The 26154-nt window shown below is 39.1% G+C and overlaps 2 protein-coding genes and 1 long non-coding RNA gene across 3 annotated transcripts in view; 1 reads left to right on the plus strand and 2 right to left on the minus strand.

The window, feature by feature from the left end:
* Nucleotides 1-22050, minus strand: LOC111325425 (regulatory-associated protein of mTOR). The gene is made up of 33 exons (XM_022929228.2): nt 21754-22050; nt 21556-21658; nt 20208-20290; nt 19968-20045; nt 18712-18792; nt 18461-18607; nt 17077-17240; nt 16909-16968; nt 16511-16611; nt 15963-16107; nt 15379-15454; nt 14637-14822; nt 14249-14359; nt 14021-14095; nt 13835-13900; nt 13183-13374; nt 12700-12840; nt 12022-12304; nt 11306-11463; nt 10105-10185; nt 9597-9703; nt 8735-8900; nt 8411-8548; nt 7964-8072; nt 7554-7668; nt 6772-6896; nt 6475-6588; nt 3925-4037; nt 3499-3629; nt 3174-3260; nt 2848-2964; nt 2203-2332; nt 1-1911 (listed from the first exon to the last, which is right to left on the minus strand). The coding sequence occupies exons 1-33, from the start codon at nt 21910-21912 to the stop codon at nt 1837-1839; spliced, it is 4017 nt and encodes a 1338-aa protein (XP_022784963.2). The 5' UTR covers nt 21913-22050; the 3' UTR covers nt 1-1836.
* Nucleotides 22024-23520, plus strand: LOC148722646 (uncharacterized). Its single transcript, XR_015992273.1, has 2 exons — nt 22024-22142; nt 22464-23520. It is a non-coding gene; the product is annotated as an uncharacterized LOC148722646 (long non-coding RNA).
* The window catches only part of LOC111325427 (IQ domain-containing protein K), a 5114-nt gene continuing 2049 nt past the window's right edge, over nt 23090-26154 (minus strand). Inside the window, exons 4-7 of the mRNA XM_022929229.2 lie at nt 25726-25803; nt 24805-24889; nt 23842-23898; nt 23090-23541 (exon numbers count right to left, since the gene is read on the minus strand). Coding sequence (XP_022784964.1) covers nt 23452-23541; nt 23842-23898; nt 24805-24889; nt 25726-25803 — 310 coding nt within the window. The 3' untranslated portion in view covers nt 23090-23451. The remainder of the gene's footprint in view (nt 23542-23841; nt 23899-24804; nt 24890-25725; nt 25804-26154) is intronic.

Genomic DNA, 26154 nt, shown 5'->3' on the forward strand with positions numbered 1-26154 from the left:
TCACATAAAGAGGCTATTTATTTGGTGAAAAAAGAAATATTACAATTTTTATTATGGATAATAAATAATTATCAGTACTTCATTTCATTTCAAAAATAGCCATATGTACAAAAATACAGTTATGAAATATGAACCTGTCGCCTACATGCACACATTTAGCTACTGCTTTATTAGAACTTTTGATGTTATTTTTAATCTGTGAATAGTAAAACTTTTGTCAAGTCTATGGTAGTCTTCTGAAAATTTACAAAACTGTCTTAAAAGTAGCACATAGTAGCTAGCAAAGTTGCACTCAATCTCCTTCCCAAAGCCACGACTTTTACCAACCAATAATATGTAAGGTAAATATTTAGTTTTGAACAGTTCCGCGGAAATAACTCCGAAAAGGGTCTGGAAACGAGACTGCATTTCACACACCACTTTTCACCAAACATTCACGGCGCTACCAATCAAAACTGTCGTCAACAAACTACAATATACGTACTCATAACCACAACAGCTTGGAAAAGTTTCGCGGCGAAATCCTTAACTCCCTCACTGTCTTTTCCATTAATTTTTCCAATTTTTTTAGCATACTCATGGTCAAAAGGAGTTTTCACACTGAGGGGAGGAAAGTCTACAGGAGGAAAAATCTGCGTGGAGTATTTTCTATACGAAATTTTAGTATCTTTTCAATGTTTCATACATATCTATAGAAACAATTTATTTTTGCCGGTGGCACCGACTCTGGGCGGCTTGTGAGAGTTTTATTCTACCAACCTTAGTAAATCATGCAATCAACCCATTTAAGTTTTTTCTCGACAAAATTGCATTAAAAAATATAATGAATCTTCGTAGAAAACACAGCTTTCCTTGGACTTAAACTTGAGAGTGAGAGAGTTAAAACACACCTAGCAAACTTCTCTTCAGCTTAGAAATTTCTACTCTCAACTAACACTTTTACGCTTATAATACAGGTAGTGTTAATTTACGGAGATCAGATTTTTTTTTCTAAGACCTCCAATTGTAAAATGTTACATATTTATTTAACTTTTAATGCCCAGCATCGTTTTGCCTTCTCCAAGTAAAAACACAAAAAATTCGACCCTTTCATCCAAGAGACCTGTTCAGCCACTGTGCTTGTGTTGAGCTTAGGAGAATTCAGTCTTTTATCAAGATAAGCTGACACGTTTTGCAACTCTCACTACCTGGGTAACTGGGTAATATAACAAAAACAATGCCAAAAGGGATTTTGTCAAATCCGCTAAAATTATTCCTCTGTTTCCTGTTACGGTAAAACCTGATAATCACTGACTAAAAAATTCCTTACCCCGGCAACAACGTATGAAATGCAGGCAAACAAAATGGGGAAATTGGTTGTTATCTCGCGACCAAGAGAATTGAACACAAGCTGTCTAAAAAACGGATAAAACATCACTTCAGCGCTCGACTCCAACAATAACCATGTTTACAAATTGATGAAATATATGTGGTTTCTCTGAGTGATATGTTTTGCGTAAAAATATGGCAAAAATGTTTTTTTTTTCCAACTGAAGTCATTGCTGTATTTAGGAAGGTACTACCACACTTCCTTGAAAATACCGTAAATTTCGTGAAACAATTTTTATATTTTTCGATATCTAGAAAAATGTATATTTTTTTCAACAAAAATTCATTCGTCATTGACCTAATGCTTTTAGTATCATTTTGATTCCTGTAAATTCAATTCATTTTCTACCGGGCCACCGCTTCGGTCTAAAGATACGGATAACTATGCACTGTATCAACAAAATATTTGAGTCCATTCAAAGGCGGTAATCACTCGCCTATTGCTATGTACAAACAATTAATTTTCCTCTACCGCTTCTTTTCAGTCTTCTCTGTTGAGTAGATCGAGATAAAAGAGTCCGTGCTGCCTGCGGCCAGATGGACCTGAAATCACCAAAATAACTAACATTACCCATTCAACCCAAACGAGTGATTAGTATCAAACTTCTCCTGACCATACCACCCCTGAACCAAACATCAAGGTAACGAGAATATAGGAAATGATCATCAACTAAAGAAGCTCTCAACAAAATTCTCCTCGTCAGCACCATAGTGAATGTATAAGGAACAGTATGGAGAATATGCAGACTGATGTTTAAGTGTAAACAGTTAAGCGCATTCATCGCTACAGTCTGTCCCGCAACCTTCTGCACTAAACAAACAGCAATGACTTACCCTGTGCGGATGGAATTCAAGACAGCTGATAGGGCCAATCCGCTGACCCATAAAACCGTCGTGATATCTAATGGTACCCAAGTTCCCTCCGTCCAGGTTGTATACCTTGATCATTTGACTTGCAGAGCCACTAGAAAAATAAATTTGTTTTACATCTGTTACCCAACAATGGACCAGTGTTTCCATGGCGTGATCTCACAAAAGGTTGACATTTAAGTGCAATATGCGCATTTGTGTTTTTGAGGAACAAGAATAGTTTTCGTTACAGGAAGCGCAACCAACTCCGTTGCAAGTTACCCACACCACCCATCGTCATTCCTCAACCACCCCCCCCCCCCCTCTGGAGCTTGCTATACTGATTCCAATATGGTAATCCTGCCTTAGTTTTAATATGAAGCCGTAAACGGTGTTAAAAATAATTGCTAATCTCTCCCCAAGTCAAGAAAAGGCAATGAGTGCAATATTATGGAATGTTTTGGTTGCCTTATTACATTTTCCCTCACTTTCTCTTACTAAGAAGAAACTAGACGCAGGTTTCCCTTTGTCAACACTTTCTAAGAACTGTGCCATTTACAGTGTAATTCTCCAAAGCACAATGCCATGACAACATCAAGCTATTGGACCAATACAGTTGGTAATACTCACGTGGCGAACACTTTAGCTTGCTGGTGAACCTCGAACGCCGCCGCATTACCGATAGTTTCCAGGGTCCGCACTGATTCAGTGAAACGCGGATCCCAAAATCTTACGTCTCCAGCGACACTAAACAAGAAAAGAAAACGATATTCCTTCCTAAGTTTTGAGTTAGAATCACTCATAGCTATGTTCATGCGAGACCCGCTTCCCGTTTACCCTAACATGACCTCTTACTTCGCCCGCAGTCTTTCTTGAGCTGCGTCCATGGAGAGGAAGGTTTTAAATTAAGAAAATGACGGCTGAGAAGGAAACCAAATTTTCCATTTACTGTTTACCTTCCACTAATGATGTTCCCATCGCCACCTTGCGGTAAGAATACACCGGTGACCCAGCCTGCATGCTCACGAAGCGCCATTACTCGGCTGCAAGACAGAGAATGGTATTGAACGACTAAAGCACACCAAAACAATATTTAAGCCTAACAACCCCAACAGCAAATATAAAATGTGGAATACGGTTAGATAAAAAATATGTTTGCTTCTTCAGTTAGCTTAAAGTTGAGAGGGTTTCTCGACCCGCACCACTTGTCTGTTTGATAACGTAGTTCTACTGAAAGAAGAAACCGCACACCGGTTAATATTGGAGGGAATAATTTGTTACCTGTCGCTCGGCGGCAATCTTCTATCAAATAGTCTGACGGACCCATCACCACAACCAGCTATTAGCAGCGATCTACCCACAGAATCACAAGCTAAACTCGTCACACAACTGTCTGCACCGGTGGGAATGTCCTGAAAACAGGGAGAATTGTTCTTAATTTCCCATTCATGCCTTGCTGTTGACCGCTGTCAAACTGTAGCGATTGGTTGTTTATGTAAAGGGAAACTCACGTCAGTTTTTTAGAAGCCCCTCTGACCTTACCTCTTTTCTCTATTCTTTGTACTCGAGAGGTGCAAGTTTCTACACAAGAACTAGTTAATCGACCACTACGGCGATTTTAAAATGAAGGAGTAATACAAGGCATGCGCAGGCATGTACATGCATATGAATACCATTGCTTAGTATACGCGTCATTGAAACATTTACCTGCATCCTCATCTCTCGATGAGTGTCCCAAACTCGAATGAACCTGACATCACCAGATGCTAACAGGGTGCCGGTCTGCTGTTCCCAGCTGACCACAAGACCCGAACCACTTCCTGCAGGAGCAACATTCAAGCCAATCAATGAATTCCTTCGGTTTTTATTTGATTTAAGATCTATAGTTGGGTATACGAGATGTAGCACTCACACAGCTCAGTTGCTGTACTTCGCTGTAATTGGTCTAAAAACGTCGCTAGTCAGAGTGAAAAAGAGACGTCTTTCAGCGTGAGAGTGAGGACTCAAGATGTCCCTTATATGACAAACGAATGGAAAAAAGCCATTAGGGCTAAGAGAAGAGCAGCAAAGAAATATCTGAAGGTGCAAAACAGAGAGAATTGGGAGGCTAAACGTAAAGCAAGAAACGAGGCCACTAGACTCAGGAGAAAGGCGATAAGGGAGTATTGGAAAGATCAAACTACTAAATTGAAATGTAAGCCTGGTGAGTTCTATAAAACATTTATGCCCTTCTTGAGTGAAAAGAGGAATAAGGGTACCACTAATGAGTTGAGCTTAAACATTGAAGGAGGGATAAGTCATGATCAAAGTAAGATTGCAAATCATCTATGTCACTATTTTTCTACCATTGCTGATGGTATTGGTGACACAGAAGGCATTACTGACTCTTCTTTTGTGACTCATTCAAGTGTTCGGAATATCACAGAGAATATGATAGGCCATCAAGACTTCCAGTTTCGGAATCTGGAGATACTTGAGGTGGAGACCGCACTGGAAAGTATTAACCCCAGAAAGAGTACTGGTTGGGATGGTGTCCCCCCCAAAGCATTTAAGCTGGGTGCTAGAGAACTATCAGGGCCTCTGACAGCACTATACAATTCATGTATAACATTGGGTGAGTGGCCTGCGGTGTGGAAGAAAGGAGAGTGGACACCAGTATTTAAGAAAGAGGACCCCCATGAGAAAAAGAACTATAGGCCCATAACTGTACAAGTTACTATAAATAAGATTTTTGAACAGTTACTTAGTAAACAGCTTAATTATAGTTTCAATGATAAATTATGTGATAAACTGACAGCCTACAGGAAAAATCATAGCTGCGAAACAGCTCTACTGGCTATGACAGAGAATTGGAAGATATCTTTAGATGAACATAAAGTGGTAGGTGTTCTTTCTACGGACATGAGTAAAGCCTTTGATTCCCTCTACTATCCACTCACACTTGCTAAATTAAAGGCTTATGGTATTCGGGGGAACAGTCTAAAATTGTTGGACTCCTACTTCACTGATCGGTACAATAGGGTGAAGTTGGGATCCACAGTGAGTGAGTGGGAGAGGGGGTCAAGGGGATGTCCACAGGGCTCCGCATTTGGACCATTGATATGGAACATGTTCCAAAATGATCTGACATACAGTGTAAATTCTAATTCTAATATCAATATGTATGCAGACGACCACCAGTTCCATGCTGCAGGCAGTAATGTTACTGAGGTGCATGATAAGTTAATAGCAAGTGCCGAATTAGCCTCCAGATGGTATAGATCGAATTTCTTAAAAGGGAACTATGACAAGTATCAGACAATGACACTTGGGAATAAAAATAATGATATGGATAGTATTATAATTGATGACAATGAAGTTAAATCTACCAAGTGTTTAAAACTTCTTGGGGTATATATAGACAATAGGCTTAAATTTGATGAACACATTGCTAACATTTGTAAGAGGAGTAGCCAGCGTGTTGGAGTCCTGATGAGGCTCAGGAATATGATACCAACAGACACCAAGCTGAAGTTGTTTAAGGCAGCCATTCTTCCGTATTTAACATACAGCCATCTTGTCTGGCATTTTTGTAGGGCGAGTGATACTAGAAAATTGGAACGTATTCAAGAAAGGGCACTTAGGGCAGTTTACTGTGATAAGGGGAGTAGTTATGATAAATTATTAGACATGGCTAACCTAAGTACACTGCAGAACAGAAGACTACAGGATATAGCCATTCTTATGTATAAGGTAAAGAACAATTTATCTCCTAATTACATATGTAGCCTTTTTCAAATTCCACAACTTAGGTACACACTGCGTAATAATGATTTTGGTATACCTAGATTTAATACTGTCACTTTTGGAAAACATTCGCTTAGATATATGGGACCCAAAATATGGGCAATTGTACCAAGAAATGTAAGAGAACTGACATCCATATCATCTTTTAAATGTAACATACGTAGAATAGACCTTGTTTCTAAATTGACTGATAGTAAATGTGAAAACTGCCTTTTATGTAAGACTTAGGTTAGATTTTAAATTGTACATATATATTGTTTTATTTTTAAATTTCTTAAATTTTTAGGTAGTATTTAGTGTCCCCAGTTAGTGGTTGTATAACTGCTATTTTAGATTTGACACATAAATAAAGGTTGTTGTTGTTGTTGTTGTTGTTGCGGTCACAATGGCGAAAACAACCCAGTTGAACTCATTAAGAGGCATAATCTCAAAAATTTCACTTTGATATCACACCAACTCTTTTCTACAAACCTCGAGTAGACGGAAGCATTCCGGACAAAGCTTGCCATGCTGTTACCATTTCCAGACTTTTTTGGCCATAATTCTCTCCCTCGATGTTTCCCCATACTCGAACGGAGCCATCGTCTAAGAATTTGTTAAAAATAACACAAAGAAAACAACGTTTAATTCAATTCCGTTTCAGTTAAGGGCAGGTTTACCTTGGATTATTTTTCAGCAAAGTGACATGGCAGAACTAAGTCAGAATCGGTTCAGAGGAGAATGGGCCTTACGGGGGGGGGGGGGGGGGGGGGTAGTATCGATTCTTACCGGTTCCTGTTAACAACAGCGTCAAGTCATGGGCGTTGAGGAATTGCATGCTGGTGATGCGTGAAACTTTCGGGTTGTTGTTGACAATGTAGTTCATTTTCACTCCCTCCTCCCAGTTCCAGATACTGCAAATTAAAAAGAAGGAGAAAATATTTTCAATTTTGTTCACTTAGTTGTTATGCTTACGTAGATGCGAAACAATATCACTTAGCCTCGTTTTCAACTCGCAATTCCACGCTAAATACCTCGCTTCCTTAACCAATCAGAATGCGAGACTGTATTCAATGATGCGATTCATATGCAAATTACGGGCTTTCTCCTTCCTTTCTCAAACCATATTGACCCACAGAGGACTCCAAAGGATGGCCTACATGGTTTCCTGTTTTCTAAACACCAATTCGTTCATGGATTGAAGCCTCCTTATTTTGTTGTTTTGTCTAGCTAGATATAGAATAAAAAGAAACTTCCCACAATTTCTGACAAAGTTGAACATTCTTGATTTGAGGTTTCCATAGTAACTCCACAGCCTCTTCGAAACAACGTCTATTTTGGCTTTGTGTGCCTGAAACTTCAAATCCGAGTTGGTGACCCCCATATTCTAACAGTGAATTCCAATCAGAATTATAGTTCAAACATAAAGTTCAGTCATCTTCATTGTCAGATAATTTTTTTGAAAATATCTCGAGAGGGATACATTTGCCTAAGAACTTAGAGGGGCATTTAGTTTCTTAGCTTGACACTCTCTTGCTTCGAGTAAAACATCAAGCCACTGACAAGCTCACCTCACCCCACCCCTATCAGCAACAGCTAGGTGTGGTTCATATGGATGAAATCTTAATACTCCTGGCGCACTGACATTCTTGTTAATGAATATCTGGTCATCAATTTTTCCTGAAGCTGAGAGAAAGAACGACGGTTATCAAATGAAGTCTCCACATTATATTGATGCATTAGTAAGGCACTAGTATGGCAAAACCAAAGAAATCTCGGATCACTTATGACGCTCGATTGGAAGTTGCTCTAGTATGCATTTTACCTGTTTTAACTTCTTTATACTTGTTTTGGCTTGTTTGATACCTGTTTTATACCTGTTTTTGCTTGTTTTATACCTTTTTTAGTTTGTTTTAAACGTATTTTAGCTTGTCTTATACCTGTGTTAGCTTGTTTTATACCTTTTGGCTTGTTTTTTTACCTGTTTTAGCTTGTTGTTTTGCCGCCTCTCTCCGCACTTTTGAGTTTCTTTCAAATCTCCACTCTCTTTCGAAGTGCAGCTGACTTTGAGGATCAAGTTCCACTGGTGGCTAAAACAAAGACACATTCATCAATGATTCCTTAATTAATTTGCGACGTCAAATCCTAGCCCCTACGGCAGCCTCACAGTGTTACTAGGCAAGCCTCGAAACGGAATCCCTGAGGCAAACGGGAAAGAGGACGCCCAAATAACACCTGGCGGCGAGATATTCCGGCTGGGATGAAGAATTGGGGCTGGCCACACCTGATCCACAAGCGAAAGGCTAACCCAAGACTGGATGAGATGGAGAAGCGAGATCTTCAATAGCCTTTCTATAGAAGAAGCTGAGGGCATAACTAATTCACTAACGAACTAATGGCATCCTTACATTTGTCTGAGCTGGATTACCTTGGTAACAGATTGAGCAAAGTAGCTGGCACACCAACCAGCAAAGTTAGTGGTAACCATTGGAGGCTTGGAGGAGCCTGCTTCTTCGTCAGATTCTTGGTCGTTATCTTCACTAGCAGTACTTGGATGTTTAGAATGCTATAAAAATAAAAATAAAAAAATGATAAAAAATTAGATTAAAATACTGCTGGTAGAAATACTACCTAAGGGATCTACATAGGAAGTTACGCGCCTTACTCTTTTAGAACAAAAACTCCATACCTGGACCCAATCATACAAACCAGAAAGTAATCGTAATTGAATACTTAATGACACATAACCCACCTCCGGACCTTTGTCGAACATTTTACGTTTTGTATGGAACTCATATGAGTGAGGAAACGCTGCTCCCAAGTGACCGGGGTTGGAACCTTTGGACTGATTAGGATCCATTTTCATTATACGAGGCGTTTCATTGGAGCTGCTGTGCTGGGGAGGGGACATACACGGGCTAGAACAACAAAAACAGACAAACAAGTAAAAAACTAAATGCTATAAAACTTTAAGATCGAAAGTGGCTTATCACAACAAATAAGTAGAAGACTCTTGACTGATTGTTGCAAAGCTAAGTCAAAGGAGATCCGAGAATACATTGATTTCGCTTCGATTCGCTCTAATAGAGCAATTTTCAATAAGAATCCCGTATTGCTTTGGTTTTCTTTTACTTCGCTCTTGGTCCAGAAAACTCGCGTCACTCTCTCAACAAATCAGACGCAAACCTTAAACCAATCACGACTTGGTCACCCGCGTTTTTCCCGCGCTTTTCCCGCGCTTTGGGCCGTTTAGTTGTTTTTATTTTAAGTCATCATTGGCTCTTAAAGGTATTTTCCTTTCTCCTGATTGGATGAGGTGACTACTTTGTTTTTTGTCCTACAACACTAGATCAAAAAGTGCGCTATTGATTTGAACGACTAGCGCAAACTTTCTAACCAATCACTTGTAAAATTACAACCATCGTCACGTGATCATGTACACTTTCCCGCGCTTAATACCACCGTTTAGTTCCAGCAAGTGATCACCAGCTCCTTGCGGTAACTTTCCTTTCATCTAACTAGCCTTTGTAAAGATTTTGCTTTTAGTTTTATGACCTCATATGGAAAATCTCAAAACCTCTGATGCACAATAGAGATCGTTTAATTTCACTCACTCTGACCCCACGTGGTAGGGAAATCTCCCGGGTGATGACGGGGCAGAAGTAGAAAGGCTGGTTGACGGCGTATGTGAAATCCTTTTGGGGCAAGCCGCAATCGTAGCCTATACAACAAAAACAGCTTGTATTTACATCATAACAGATGATAGGTAAAATGAATTACAAAAATAAAGGGTTTGAAGAACAAATTGATATTTGCATGCATGTTCTCAGGAGAGCAGTAAGTTTAATTCTTTAACTCCCAGAAGTGATTAACATGTAACTTCTCCCTTTTCGTCCAGACTTTATCTAGCTCACAGGTTATGGAAATACTAATAACTATCTCGTAACTAAATTAACTCTCGTAACTAATTTATAAGAAATGAGTATGTAGCCTCTAGAGGGGAGAATAAACAATCAGATCCTGGGAGTTAAACAGTGATTAACACCCGAACATATCATTTTATGCAATACTAATCCCAATTCAACATAAATTTCAACCATAACATTTGCAATGTAAACCAACCTTCAAGGTTATGCTATTAACGATCTTCTTGGCGAGATCTGCAACACCCACAAAAGGGTCAACTGACAGATTGAGCAAAGCCTACAAATTCAAACCATTCCATTAGTTTTTTTGCAAATTCAAACCATTCCATTAGTTTTTGTTGTTGTTGTTGTTTTTTTGTTGTAGTTGTTGTTTCTTTTTTGTTGTTGTCGTTTGTTTTTTTTTTTTACCCATTTCTTGATGATTCTTAAATTTTACATTGTAGTATATATATTTCATATTTTATGTAGGGAGCATCCTCGATAGGTATAACCTTTGACGTTTCCTTTTATGTATGCTCACATAATAAACTGATTGATTGATTGTTGTTTGAACCCAGAAAGTCATAAATGATTTTGGACAAGAAACAAAGTGGGTAAAAATTGCACAGAATACAAATGCACATTTGTGCCAAAATCACGTTGAGCATTACACACTGCCAATCTTTTACTTGGATTCAAGGAAAATCCTAGAGCTTCCAAGCCTTCAACACAACACGGTCGAAGTATGGTCACCTCTTACATTACTAACAATAACAGATAATTACAATTATTATACATTGTAGTCACCATCTGTCTTCTCATTGGCTAAACGCCCACAGTTAATTCTGGGAAACAGCACAACCTACAGATTGTTCACTAATCTGTACCTACAGATTAGTGAGTAATCTGTTGGTTGCGCGCGCAATGCATGACTTCCGGTGAAGCAATGTCAAGTTCATGGACAGCGAAGTAAAAATTGCTTCTCGATTCGCTTCATCGACCCAGCGAGAAATTGAGAAATTACTTGAAGATAAAGATTCGGAAAATACTAAAAGGTCGACAAAAGTGGCGAAGGAACTGTTCTACGAATACCTTAAAGAGAAAAATATCCAGGAGCCACACGACAAAAAGGAATTAGCCCAAGTGAAAATTTGTTTACCACACAATTGTACATTTTTAAGTGTTCGAAAATAAACTGTGTTCGCTGCGATAATGCGTTCTTGCGTTATTTTCTTCAAAACAATGTATAATTAAACAATTATTGGATTAAGTTTTTGTGATATCCAGAATAATCAAGGTCTCGGTTAATGTTATCAGCCTCAACCTTCGGCTTCGGCTGATAACGCTTACCTCGACCTTGATTATTCTGGATATCACAAAAACCTCATCCAATAATTGCTTATAATATAAATACTAACCTTCCATACGTTAGCATAAACATTGGACTGAAAGCTTGAAGACAGTGAATTTTGTGAGCTTGTCCGCCGCAGATCTTTCATGCCTGGCATAAAATCATTGCTACCAGGACTCTCACTACTGCTACTGTAATTCATTAATGACGATGAGATATGCTGGCCTGTGTCAAACACAAAATGTTCACCACGTTTTAGAGTTAAGACTTACTGCGTATTCTGTTCTACCCTCCACTCCCCCAAAGTTTAATGGGGGAGGGGAGGTTGGGGTGGTGGTGGAAAAGTTAACAATTGAAAATAGATCGCAGAAGAGGCACATTTCAGCAGCGATTACAGCCGTTTTTGTAATACTGACTGTTAGAGATTGTTGCTAGTCATTAACAGGTTACCCCTTGCTGGAACATTTTCCATGCCGTAATAAACCTCGATGCAGCTGCTGGCCCCTATTATCAGCACTTCGGCACGAACGATTCTTCGCCCACGGGAAAGCACGAGGGTTTGAGCAACGTGAGCCCGCTAGAGGTCTGCGAGGGGGTCTAGCGCCTGACCATTAGTGCCAGACCTTTCGACTCGTCTCAAATCTTATCGCGGTTGGAAAAGCACGCGCCCCGCAGTGCTAATAATATAGACCTGGTTCGCAGGCTAACCCATTACACTGCTGTGAGTATCATACTCTCTTTGAAAAATAGTCCTTGTGACAAACAAGTTTCTAAAATTCTCACCACTAACAACAGGAGGATTTGTTGGAAAAGTATTGAGATTCGATGTTGAAAAGCTTGTGCGTATTCCTTTCGTGTTCTTGGCTCCACTGCTGGGACTGATGTGCGTAATGGGCTCCATTCCAGAGGAAGGACCAGAACCGACCACAATCCAGCCACTTGGTGTGATTGCCGCGGCTGGGGGTGCATTCTCTCTTTGACGGTCTTCTTCTAAGAACTGGAGAGCCACTACACCAAAGTTGGTTTCAAACTGTAACACCAGTCCATGAAGAGCGACAACTAGTTCCTGAAATCACCAAAGCAACTCTCTATTAGAGCAAGTTTCAATTCAGTGTCGTAAGTTATCCGAGCTTCCACTGGTTTTGCTTTACTCCGCTCTGTGATTGGTCCAGAAAACTCGCGCCACTCCCTCGACTAATCAGATGCAAAACTAAAAACAATTACAACTTGAGCGCCTGCGTTTTCCCGCGCTGCGGGCAGTTTGTTTTGTTTGTTTGCTTTTTTTACTTTGACTTCTCATTGGTTCTTAAAAGTATTTTCCTCTCTGCCAATTGGCTAATCCAAAGGTGCTCTGACGATTCCCTAGAAGGTGCCACCAAAGGTGCAAAGGTGCTCTAACGATTCCCTAGAAGAGGGATCAACATCGTTTTCGTAAAGTAATGTAGTAGCAAGAGAACAGACCTTTCTAACGAGCGGGCTTCCATCCAAGGACAGCTGCGTCAGGGTCATTGCCACTCCAAAGTCAATCTGATTAGCTTGGTCAGATCTATCTCCAGTGTTGGCTACAAATCGTCCCAAGGCAAACACTGCTGCAGCGCGTACCTTGACGAAAATAATCAACCAACTGAGCAAAGGAGGTATTACAAGATGTTTTGAGTCTGTTTTTGCTACACGCAAGATATCCTCCAGTTTGAAGGGGTAGAAGTATCGGTTCAGTAACAAATAAATACGGAGAAAAGTTAAATAATAAACTAGAAGGAACACAGAAGGCTCTGGATGGAGAAGGTCGATAGTTTGTCAAAATTGAACTGGAAAACTTTAGGCTTCCATTTTGAAGGTTTAAAAACCGTGACCTACATGTAGCTTCTCAATTAATTGCTAATAATATTTATTTAGCTACGCTGCTCGAAATGATTCTCTTCTAGACTCCATTATGCCTCTCACCTCTGGGAGTGGATCAGAAAGTAGGCAGTAGAGTTTGTCTGGGGCACTGTCCCTGACTGCACACCATCTGGCCGCCTCATAATGATACCACACCCGACCAAGACAAATAGCCAGCCACTGTCGCAATAAAGGGTGGGGATCTGTCAGTTGTTCCAGACAGATGGCAATTAAATTGCCTTGAACACAGGCTTCCTAATGACAGAAAAACAAACGGAACCTTTTACAATTAAGCTAATGAAAAAAACTGACCCACAACAAAGAACAAAAAAAAAACTCTGTCCTTGATCCCATTCCAAATAAATACTCAAGCAGGCACTCACTGTAAATATATCTTGCCCACAAATAAGTTTGAGGAATGGTGGCCCGCAAGAGGTTTGCAAGTAGATTAGCACTGATAATGTTTGCGAGATACCTTGCAAACCTTTCCTGACTCATCTTAAATCTGTCCGTGGGGAGAGAAATCCTCACCCTGGGGCCCTGGTAATGAGGGGCTGCTTACAGTGCTAGAGTCTTTTCTTCCAGGGGAAGAGGACAAGGGGGGTGGGGTGGGGTGGGCAGGGTGGGGTTCATTTACAATAAGCACCTTTAAAGAAATCAATTTCTCACATAAATCATCCCTACAAAAACCAAAGACTTATTTCCCTTCACACACCTGGCCAACAGGATATTCATTCACAATCACTGATAGAACAAATGCTGCCATTGTTCGATCCTCGGCCTAAAAGAGGACACAAAATATTCACTAACATTACAAAAAGACAACAAAGTTTACAATACACATTGTTTGAGAAACTTAGCAAACAGGCTTAATGCCTAACTATACAGGAATTTTTCTTACCCGTACATACCCATCAGCTAACACAGTTAAAAAATATTTGTGTCCATTGTCCTTGACTAGATCTGCTTGACAAGACTGCAAAACAAGTTCCAAAAATTATTCAAAGCAAATAATTCAGCTTCAATCTACAATCGGGTGCCTGATTGTACCTTCAGAATTGAGAATCAAGTGTAGGAGACAATAAGCACACACAGAAGTGGAAAAAAATTAATCTTGAGGTAGACATACACTGTCAACAGCTAAAATTTTTGCCCAGATGAACACTAACAAAGGCCTCAACTCTCTTGCTGAACTCTGGAGAAGTTTAAGCACATAAGGAAAGATGCCAACTGAAAGTGCCTGAAAGAGGAAAACAAAGACAAATTTTACATTTGGGAACTTTAGGCTGACGAAAGTAAAATAAAATTCTGGGTGGGCATGTGTAAGTGACAGCTGCTGAAAAAGTTAGGCAATCACACTGTTAGCCTCTGCCAAGCACTGTGGTCATAAGTAACTTCATCTGCTAAGAAGCTAATTCATCCAGGAAGAACTACCACAAAGCCTTATAACCAGTACTGTCTACTTTTCAGTAACAAGTGTCCCTCTTCCTAAATTGATGAAAACCCTAAAAACTCACGAGATTAACAGCCCAAGGTCCCAAATCCAAGAATCTCCCCAGTAGATCAAGAGCTCGCAATCTGTGCACTTGACTCAGAAGAACTTGTAGAACAATCGGCAGCTGTTCAGGGGGGTCCCTGTCTTCTGCACCAAATGCTAGCCACACCTGGAATGCTAACAATTGCTCTGTGAAGAAATCACTATGCTGAAAGAGGAAAGATCACAGTTGTTAGGGTAGGAATTTTTTCCCTTTCTTGCAGGAAGGACTCTAGGAAGATGACTATTAATAGATAAAGGGTGGCCTTGTGGACAGCACAGTGGATTTCAGATTAGAGAGATCTTGACTCAAGCCCTGGCTACTTGGTACTGTGTTGGGTTAACTGTGTTTTGTTGAGGTAACTGTGTTGTGCTGGGATCACTGTGTTTCATATTCTTGGGCAAGACAATTTACTCTCACAGTGCCTCTCTAAAACCAAGAGTAAAAATGAGCATCAGAAGACTTTCAAAAACATTGGCAAAATTTTTGGTATTAGTAGCAATAGACTTCCATCATATTTAGCATGAGTAAAGGTGCTCCTGATCACTTAGTGCTTCAGAAACCAGCCTGAGTATCAAGCCACTTGGCCTCTCACAGCTATAAATGTGATGGGCTACTATCATAGATTAAGGCTAGCTTGACAGAGGTAAATCTTCCACCAAAAGATCAGTATTTGGAGCTCTGTCCTAGAAGAGAACCTTGGTTAGATGACAAGCACATGTACCTTAAAACGTCCTACATCAACAATCACGTCAGGTAATTGAGACAAACAAATGTCCACTGCTAAGTCCCAAGCTTGCCTGAAAAAAACAATCATTTATTAAATTCATGAATATATTTCCTGCCTAAGTTAAAGATATTACAAACTTTGCCTCAATTTATACTCATTGAATTATAAAAAAAATGCTTGAGAAACAGGAGGAAAGTGTTGTCACATAAAAATACACAAGCCCTAAAAATACATCTTACTGACCAAGTTTGAGGTCTGTACTATATGATAAAGACCAAGTTTTTTCCACTCTAATTTATGGCCCAAGTGTGAAGCACCTATGCCATAAATCTGGGTAGAAAAAAAGAGGTTCTGCAACTTACAGTAAAGACAAATAAAGTTATGTTAGTAAGATCTTAAGTATATCCCACAGTTCAAACAGAGAACGAAGATTTCATTTCAAACAAAGTTTTGTAATTACCATGCCATACAGTGAAATACAGCCTAGTGAACTGACAAATTATAGCATGTGTACTAACTGAGATATCTATGAACAGTTCCCCATTCTCCAATACCAGAAGAATGCCCCTTTAACTCACCACATTGGGTGCATGTATGTAGGAGGAAGTCTGGGGCTAGATACAGGTGTACAGTTGTACGACCTCATTACTCTCTCAGCCAAAAGGAAGTTCCTGAACAAACTTGCTACTAAAAGATCCTGCCTGAACAGCTTGTGAAAGAGCTCTGCAAGAAACAATGATGAATTGTACATTATTAACAGGTGGTTTTTGGATTCAAGAGAAATTTCAGGCAATCATCAATAGATAGTTTACTGTCCTAGATTCTTCTGAGCAAGTGAGGAAAGGTAACAGGCTGTAACTACTGCCCCCCCTCCCGTTATTCCCTCCACCCACCCCCTGATTATGTTTACACCAGAATCATCATCATCATCATCATCATCATCATCAATCTTTATTTATACACAAAATCCTATCATTTTACACGGTCTTCCTAGGAATCGTGTTTAAACTAAACTAATTAGAATAATTTACCTGGGGATTAGAATGGATTCTAATCCCCAGGTAAATGAAGAAAAACTGTTGGATGATTTGGCTTTTATATCAACATAGATGGCTCAGTTAGTTACCTCTTGGTAAGGTGTTCCATGCAATGGTATCAGTAACTGCTGTGAAAATCCAATTCAGTTCTCCCAGTGGTGTTCTTCTGTCATTGAGGCGACCTGGAATCCTACGCATAATGCACAAAAGTACTAAGCAATGGCATAGTTCTCCAAGCACACACCAGTTTAAATCAGAGTTTTTGCTAAAAAGTAAAGTTGGTTTTGCTCACTAGCTACAAAGACTTTTTTCTCTCCCCAAGATCAAAACCAGTAATTCTAAGGGAGGGGAGGCTCAGACATATCCTTCCCACTCAAGCTACTGATCAGATCTCAAGATTTGCTTACCTTTCCCACCCCACAAGGGATGTCAGCCATTATAATTTAAATTTACAACCCTGGATTACAAATTAGGACAATTAGCTTACTTTTCTATCAAGTCAAGGGTGATTCCAGGAACAAGCTTGCTGCTTTTTTGACTACAAAACCTAAAAGAAAAAATGTTCCCATCAGAACTACTTCCTTGCATGAAACATCAAAAAATGATTGGGTGCAGCGCACAGTTTGGTCATTAAGTTTCAGGGTTCAGAACTCACCAGCGCAGTGCCACTTTAATAGGTGTACTCAGACAAGAGGTAAAAAGATCTGCAGGAAGTTCTGGGTTCATTGGCAGCAGCTGGTTTGCATCACATGCTGCCAGTTGAATGCAGTTTTTAACAACATGTGGTACTGGAATAGGAGTACCCTGAGCCAGACAACGCTAAAAATATATCATTAAATTCAACATTATTTATGTACTAGGAACAGAAAAAAGATGTAAAAGTACAAAATAACCACTATACTTTTTATAAATCAGGACATGGTTCACAGAAAACAATCTAAAACATAATTTGGTTTTAACAACTGAGTTGATAATGAAAATAAGCCACTGAAATGAGTTTATAAAGCTGCATTTTGAGCATTAGCCCTTTGTCTTCACATTATCAACTCAGTTGATAAAGCTAAATACTAATTATCATGCTATAGCCCCCAACAACACAGCGCCACAGTTTCTACCCCCTTTGAACAACACATATCCGTGCAGTGATTTACCCCTCATAACTCACAAAGCACATTCAAACTGTCAGTACTCTTCATTTGCAAAATAACTGATTTCATGACCCAGATTAACCATGGCTTTTGTCCCCTTAATTCTTGTACACATACCAATATAATGTACACAATTCAAATCTCACGAACAGGGATTCTGGCATTATGCGTGAAAGAAAATCAAAATTATGCAGGATTTTTAGGGAAGATTATGCAGAAAAAAATGCGAATTATATGCGAAATTATGCGCGATGATGTCATCACTTAAAAACCTTAAATTATAACTAATTTCACTTAGAAAACTCAGTTATTGTTTCTTTTTATAAAAAAATGGAATATTACGCATTATTGATAAATGACTCCTTCCAATAAAAGCAATAATATGGCCAAACATAAAGCAATTCTTGTAAACATCCACCATCTTGGAAACCGCCAAACGCTGGAACCTGGGCCGAGCCTTGTCGTTTTAATAAAGACAAAATGGCTTCGCATCCATGTGGTTGTTTTGTTAAATTAAAACGATACTTTGGTATTTTGTACAACTGTAGAAAAAGGATAAATACAATACTCAAGCCAGACACCTACATAGGTAACATATATATTGATTTATTTGACAAATTATGCGGATTATGCGGAGAATGGCCAATTATGCGGGTCCACACCAGCGCATAATGCTAGAATCCCTGCAAGAATCCCTGCAAGAACTTTTCACTATAATTCAAAATTCCGGCTCTTTTAGTGAATTGCACCAAATAAGCAACAGAAAATGCTCTGGCACAATGTCTTCAGGATTACTCGAGTCACACATTTCCAAAATATAAATTTGCAACTTAATCAATGAGTCACAACACAAGAGCCTTCATATTTACACAATACACAGTTGTTAATAACCTCCTGTTCCTGCTCTCGCTGGGCAGCAAATTGTATAAATGACTGCACAATAAGTCCAGCATTGTTACAATCATAAACAAAGATGGACGGGCTTCCCATCCATGTCTGCAGGTCATACATGGACAGTGGAATATACTGAGTGTAGCTCTGAAAAACAAATATCACAAAAACGGTTACAAGGGCATAAACAGAATATAAAATTTACCAGCAACCAATATTGCACGTTCAAGTTCAAAAATGGACTAACTTACTTTGTTAAAAACCCAAATCTCGCCATTTGCAGTTGCTCTTGGAACACCATGTCCATTGTAATGAAAAAGGACTCTCTCCTCCTGATATTTCAAAGGAAATTTGAATCATTCTTGGACAGTTTATCTTTCAGAAACTATCAAAACCCATCCCGAGGAGTTCTTCTAACTCTTTTGTTCTCACTAGTAGCTGAATGTCACTTCTCCCCTCTATCTCTCACTCATCTTCTTGTAAAAGTAGTTACGAGAATTAGGTGTTGGATCAAAATAACAACTTTCACCTGATCAGTTTAAGTAATCATGTTACCTGTTTGCTGGATAGTGTATGGATATTGTAGGAAAGATCGTAATAATGATTGCAATGTTGCTATGAGCCAGGTGCCAGAAGGTAAAAGGAGAAGGGGAAGACAAAAAACCACTTGGAGATGTACAGTAGAGAAAGAAAGGCAAGAGGCGGGTTGGAGGTCGTGGGAAGAGGTGCGGACAGCAGCAACCAATCGAGAGGAGTGGAAAAGCTCTGTGAAGGCCCTATGTGCCACGAGGCATGAAAGGGATTCATGATGATGATTGTAATGAGAAGTGGCATGTTTATCAGTTCTGAGGGTTAAAAGGATTACTGGTAACCCTCTCTTGATATCTTATTGAAACCAAAATGGATAAAAGAGATTGACAATCACTAACTGATGATTACGCCATATTAACAATGTACTAGTGAAAAACCCCAACTAACTTCTACTTTCAACACACTACTGCAAAAACTTCAAAACTAGTTTTGTCTAAGAACTCGTCAGTTGATCACAAACAAAAATCTAAAAATCTAAAAAAATGTAGAGTTTTAGATTTTTGCTTATGATCAACAGATGAGGTCGTAGACGAAACTAGTTTTGAAGTTTTCGCAGTAGTGTCTTGAAAGTAGAAGTTAGTTGGGGTTTTTCACTTACATTGTTAATAATGGCATTAAGAAATACTTTCTTGGCTTGATAAGTAGAATTTCACAATGAACTGATGATTAACTTTGGACAAAATAGGGCAGCAAGACAAAACAGACTAGGGTGAAGGTATGAACAACAGAATCACTCAACTGTTTACTGAAAGGGAGTTGTTGGTACATCTACCAAGAAAACCACATCAGTAGCTAACTTATACAATGTTCATTTACCAAAAAAAAATTAGTGGTAAAACAAGGTTAATTTCAATTTTATAAAAGATAGACAACAACAAGTGATTAATAAAAATATCTTCAGAATTGAAAAAAATACCTTTGCATTTCGTCGTAGTGAGGAACACAGTTTCTTCACTTCTTCTACAGTAGGATCAAGACTCTGCTTATAGCGAGCCTGACAGGAAAATATAACCACTTAGTTGGTCTTTTCAGTTCAGATATTACTTGATTATTACTAAAAGTAAATTTACACAACCAAATTTCTGACTGACTATTCTTATCCTACCATAATACTCTAAAGCATAAACCTGATATTATGTAAAACGTTTCATCTTACTCTTGGCTGCCAACGCTCATATTGTTCCTGTAATTTGTTACCGACAGTTTCCAAAGCCTTCTGCGGATTCATAGATAAAGGATCTGTGAAATACAGAGAAACAACTCCATGACAACAGCAATTACTGCTTAAAATTCCAAAAATCTTCTTGATGGGTAATTCTCTATTCTAGTTATTATACATTTCCCTGTTAACTGTTTAAGAGAATGTGAAGTTGTGTCAGATACCACAAGATGCTTTTAATTCTTGATAGAAACTAGGCATATTATGTTAACTGTTTGTCCCTACAGATTTATCAAAGTTACATGCAATAGCAGCCTGCTAAAAAATAGCAAACTACTTTTATCACCAGCAAAACAAAAAGGTGTCCAAATCCACTGGGAACAATACCCAGTATTTTAAGAAATATACAATAAATACAACATTGAATTCTTGCAATTGAGGACATTAGTTTATTGAGATTTAGATTGAAGCAGTTGTGTCAATACTTTGATGAAAGAAACTGATGCTACAGTAACCATAGACAGTTTGCATGTTTAAACAAATTTACCAGCCATTGCAGCTGACACAGGTACTGAACAAGTGCTGGCAAGTTTCAAGACATTCTTAGCCTGCATAAAATTTCATCAGAACTGTGGTTTATAGCAAATCACCTACATTAGGCTTCCTGTATTATATTCTAATGAGGCAACAATAATTTTTTTTTTTAAGAATAACCTGGTAGTGTGATTTGAAATCCTGTAACATCAATAGTGTGACAAGAAGGTTGGGTCGTAGAAAAATATTTGAAGATCCTTAAAATTAATTTTTTAGACTTTTGAAGAGCTAAATGACAGTTAATTGTTGTATCTATTTCAAGAATGAAGATCATGCAAACAAAATACTATAAAAAATTAAATCAGCTGATTAGGGGGCAATATACTTAAGTCTAAGTAAATTAAGTAACATTCACTATCCCATCATCAATATTCAAAATATAGACAGACGCACAAAGACGAGTTGATGGGGACGGTTGCCAAAAATCCATCCACCACAGAGAATTATCTAATTGGATGATTCTTACGCAATTGCTCGATATGCCCAAAGTTCAATTTTTTTGAGGGGGGTAACACATTAGTTATTCCGATCTATTGTCTTGATTTGTGCAAAATTTCATCTACTATTTTGTGAATTCGTTTTCTATTTTTATGAATGGGTATGGAAATGGACAAGTTGTGTACACAAATTAAACAAGTTTGACCAGTAAAGATGGGTTTTGATAAATAACAAGCCGGAAATGAATGGCGTCTTCATAACAAATAAAACAAAAGTGAAAGGAATGCTTCAGATAATAAAATATTTTACTAACCGATCCAGCACTCCATTCTTGCACAAGGTGAGGTTTTTACGACATCTGGTGGATCGACCCCAATGTTCAAGCACAACACCAGAGCAACACTGACCGTCTTCATCTGAAACAAAACGAAATCGACAAGGTAACATTAAGAAAAGACATCACGAAACTCGACAACTAAGAGAAGGAGTACTCCGTGACTGGATTACTTACTCGCTCCTTCATTCGCCACGTTTGAGCTAAAGATCTGGAACCTTCGATCTGTTCTCTGTGGCGCTTCTTCATAAAAATTAGTGGTAGTTGCCAATCTACTATTTCGCCTTCGTCCTCCTCACTTAAGAAACCGTCGTGCATAAAGTCCTCAGCTGACATCCTAGAAGACTTCAGTCACTCATAAAAACAATTCGAGGTTTTAAAAACGCAATCACATCCATCTTGCACGGCTTCTCCTAACGCCAATTCCCCGAAAGGCCAAGGGGAACACAACGTGTTCGCCGGTGCTCATTATAAACTGCGCATGCTCATGTTTATGTTTACATCGCGATGTAAAAACTGCGGGCCCCCTCGTACTTTGATCCAGCGTGACTTCCATACGTCACGAGGTACGTAAAATTTCTTATTTTGGGCCCTTTCCATCAAAAAATATCTTGCTTCGTCAACTTGACACGTCATGAAAGATCACGAGATTTTTCACGTTTACGATACAAAAATCGCGGGAAAAGTACTTTCGTGGCCGAGGTAAACGTGGCCGGTCAAATGTTTCAGTAACAAACAGCAGGGAATTGAATATTCTTTATTTTCCTCAATCAGCTTTTACAACCCACGTGGGATTGCACGAAATGAAACTGCCTAATTTGTACAGAAAGATACTGCAATATAACCGGACCTTGCATAAGCTGGGAAATTTTTTTTTTGTTTTGCAGCAGCAAGATTACTGCTTCAGAACAACTTATGCGTGGTCTCTGTAAGCCTTCAGGCCAGTTTTGCTACGGCTTTGTTCAATCAAGATTGATCGGCCTTGAAATCGGGTCGAGGTAATAGAATCTATGAAAAGTCTGTTATGACTCGGTGGCAAATATGAACGAATGACTGTGATCTTGAAGCACGCAATTTCCAAAAATAAGTATTACTAGCGAAGAGCTTCCACTTTCTCCTTACTAGATGACAAGACACATGGGTAATGTAGCGGGGTTACATGAAAGCTTTTCATTCTCACAAATAACAAGAAAGAAGATCATAAAGTTATGCACAGTTTAGTGTCAGGTTTGCCGAAGGCCATCAAAACAATGTTTCGCAACCTCAAAAGTTTCGCAACTTTCGCGTGACTGGCGTGAAACCAGAGTTTCTTCATCCTGTCAATCAAAACTCAATTGGCCAATCAAGAACTGAAAGCAAAAGCATAACTTCCATCTGCCTTTCCTGTGGTAGACCGTGCAAAGCAGGAGAAAAATCTGCGGGGTTCTCGTTGTTTTGGGTGGCAACCCGAAAAATTCCCCTTGTCGACTTGACAGCATTTCGTAAACAGTTTTTGACAGTGATACTCACAAGGTTTATATTTCAGACCGGCTTTAATTTCAACCAACTATCGAAATAAATGTGCAAGAAACAAACTACATCATGAATTCTTACAAAAAGAGCGCCCCCAGAATCTGTTTAACTCTTTCTACCTTAACATCTGTCTCCATACCCTTCGCTGTACGTTTCCTTTGGTACTAGCAAGGAGAATTCGTTTGTTACGATCAGAGCTTCTTAGTAACGTTCTAAAGTAAAAGTAACAGGTAGGTCATATTATTGTTCTGATACTTTTTGTGAAGAACAAGTTCGATGGCGAAGTTACCCAGTATTTCCCCGCAAAACAACTGCTCTTTGTATGTAGGTATGTTGCTCTGTGCAAAAATATACTAGTAATAATTAATCAGCTTTCTTTTCCTCTTCATCTCCATCATCCACTGGATGTTTCTTCCAGAAGTCTTCCACTTTTAAGAAAATGTCGACAGCTTCCTAGAGTATAAATTAGCAGAGGATTTGAAACAAGAGGCCCACGTAATATTTATAAAAAATGTCTCTTCTATTGCGCTTACATTGCTGTTCTAAGCGCTTTACCATCATTTTCAAAATTTAGAACTAGTCCGAATTTTTTTCAGGCCTTATTTTAACTACAGCTTAAGTAGTGTTCATCACTGCGAGGATCGCTTTTATATACATCACTAATTGTTTATAAATGTTGCTCGCAGTGACTAATTTCTTACAACAGGCTTCATATGCTTCAGTTATGAGTGCTCTTTTCTCAAAATTTCTTACATTTCTCATTTCTTCCTGGTACTGTCTTAACTCTTGAACCTCTGGCTGTTTACGCACCTGTAGATTTAAAAGAGAATGCTAGACACCGTTTAAGAATTTTTACTGCAACTTACATACATACATACGTTAGTTGACCACTCCCCATGGGGGCTTTTCAGGGCCAATTCCCACCCATCCCACCCCAAGGGAGGACATCCACAACACAGTATTCTCATGCGTGGGAAATTAACGTCTCCTACCCCTAACCCTGCAGGAGACGGGGCCTACGGTTTATTCGTCTTTATCCGAAAAGACTAGAATATCTATCCATTTCTTGATTATAGAAAGGTAGCAAATTCTCCTCACTTATTTTAAGACCATGACTATCGGTCCGGCCGGGGCTCGAACCCTCGACCTCCCGCACAACACAAGCCGGTGCTCTAACCAATTGAGCTAACCGGGAGGCGGTTGAGCTAATCGGGAGGCTAGCTGAAACTTTTGCTGCAAAGGCACGTTATTTCTCCGCATTAGGATATAACGTTAGCAGATCGGTAGGAGTAGAGGCTGTCGGTACAAATTCAACAAAACCAACTGACCAGTAAAATAAAAACAGATAGTTTTCTGTGCCACTTAAAGTGCTACTGCGACGAAAGTTGATGTTATTCAAACCAGGTTTTTTATTTATGCCCAAATTTAACGCTTAATCCTAAACGAAACGAAAAATACAATTCAGACATATCTGAGCAAAAAATGTTCTAAAAAAAGTCTGACTAAAAATAGAAGCAGCATCACTCGTTTCTTGTATGTACCCTTACGGTAGTACAGTTTTTTGTAATTGTCACAATTGCCCTTCCTATTTACTCAAGTTCCAAAGAGGTCGGCCTTCGACAAAACAATTCGATTTTCTACGTTCAAGACGTGATGTTTACTGAATTTCTGATATTTCTGGGTAAATTAAAAATTTCAGAAATTGCCGAGTTTTACCAGATATCCTCTGAAAAATGCCTGAATGATAATAGCAGCCTCTTCGTCACTGAGCAGTAAAGACAACGGTAACGGAGGTCGAGGACTGCAAGAAAAAAACAGAGAGAGGACAAAAAACAATAGTTTACTTCTAAAAGAAGACAAGGGCTGTCCAAAGTTACACGCTTTAATTAGTTTAAGCTTTACGACCATCGTTGCTTATTACTGCTGGTCAGTCAGCTTATTCTGTTTTCCGTGACAAGAAACAGTGTGAGGCATCTGTACTCCTCCTGGACTGGATATGCAGGTATGAACTCCACAAGTAATCCCCACCCCCACCCCCTTCACATATGCAGGTATTAACTCCACAGGTAATCCTCACCCCCACCCCCTTAGCATATGCAGGTATCAACTCCACAGGTAATCCACACCCCCACCCCCATTAGCATTTTCTCAGGTATTTCTGAAAGTTTCCGGCTGCCTAGTTGTACTCTTGGGCGGAAAGAGCCTCTTCCTGAAGGAGCTCATCCTGATTTCTGTCGCATAAAGCCACTACGATCTTTCTTACTGCCCCTGAATGGCATGTTAGCCCATTATAAGTTTTCACCACAGTTTCAAGACAATTAACCCTTTAAATCTCAAGATCTGATTTTGAATTTTCCCCAATGGCTGCTGCACATTTCTATTTTAATTTGTACGATGAATTTGGTATTAGATCAAGATAGTTTCCACCTGATAATTTGGAGTAATTCTCATCTGTTCGTGACTGTATAACGAGAGGATACTGTTGGGAGAACTTACACGTTAGTAATTTCTAGGAGTTTAAGAGCCAAGTGGTACCCATTTGGACTGCATGGTGGAGAAACACACTGTGTTAATTGCCCAGGAACATGATATATTAAGATTAGCTGAGTAAATAATCATTTTAGATGGACAACTTACTGCTCCGCAAGTATTGTTTGCACAAATGGAATGTCTTCCAAAGTCATGCTAGATCTATCCTTGTATCTGGGATTGTTCCTGTGAACAAGTAAGAGAGTACAATAATCTTGTCTTTAGTAATCCATGTTGCAGCTTAAAGGAGGGAATGATCTGAAACTTTCCTTGATATGGGGGGCACTCAGCAGGTCCTGAACATAAGCTACAACACCTTGTATAAGACATGAATGGGTTGAAATGTACCACTAAAATGGTAGGGTCACTCCACAAGTGGAGCATAATTGTAGAGGTTTTGCAACTACTAGATATCAGTGGAGGTGCATAATTGCTGCTCAGATTGAAGAGAAACCAGAACCCAAATAGAAAGAAACTGAAAACCATAACAGATACCAAATCTGAAAACCCATCAGTGTTTTTGATTAAAACTGCAAA

The sequence above is a fragment of the Stylophora pistillata genome, chromosome 10 (genome assembly GCF_964205215.1).
Source record: "Stylophora pistillata chromosome 10, jaStyPist1.2, whole genome shotgun sequence".
Lineage (NCBI taxonomy): Eukaryota > Metazoa > Cnidaria > Anthozoa > Scleractinia > Pocilloporidae > Stylophora > Stylophora pistillata.

Excerpts from the sequence above, each read along its gene's own strand:
- LOC111325425 (XM_022929228.2), bottom strand. The coding sequence starts at position 21,912 with ATGTCAGCTGAGGACTTTATGCACGACGGTTTCTTAAGTGAGGAGGAC. Across the intron at positions 14,360-14,636 it reads GACCTTGGGCTGTTAATCTC|GCACTTTCAGTTGGCATCTT; the intron begins GTGAGTTTTTAG and ends TTCCTCTTTCAG. Across the intron at positions 13,375-13,834 it reads ATGAATATCCTGTTGGCCAG|GAAGCCTGTGTTCAAGGCAA; the intron begins GTGTGTGAAGGG and ends TTCTGTCATTAG.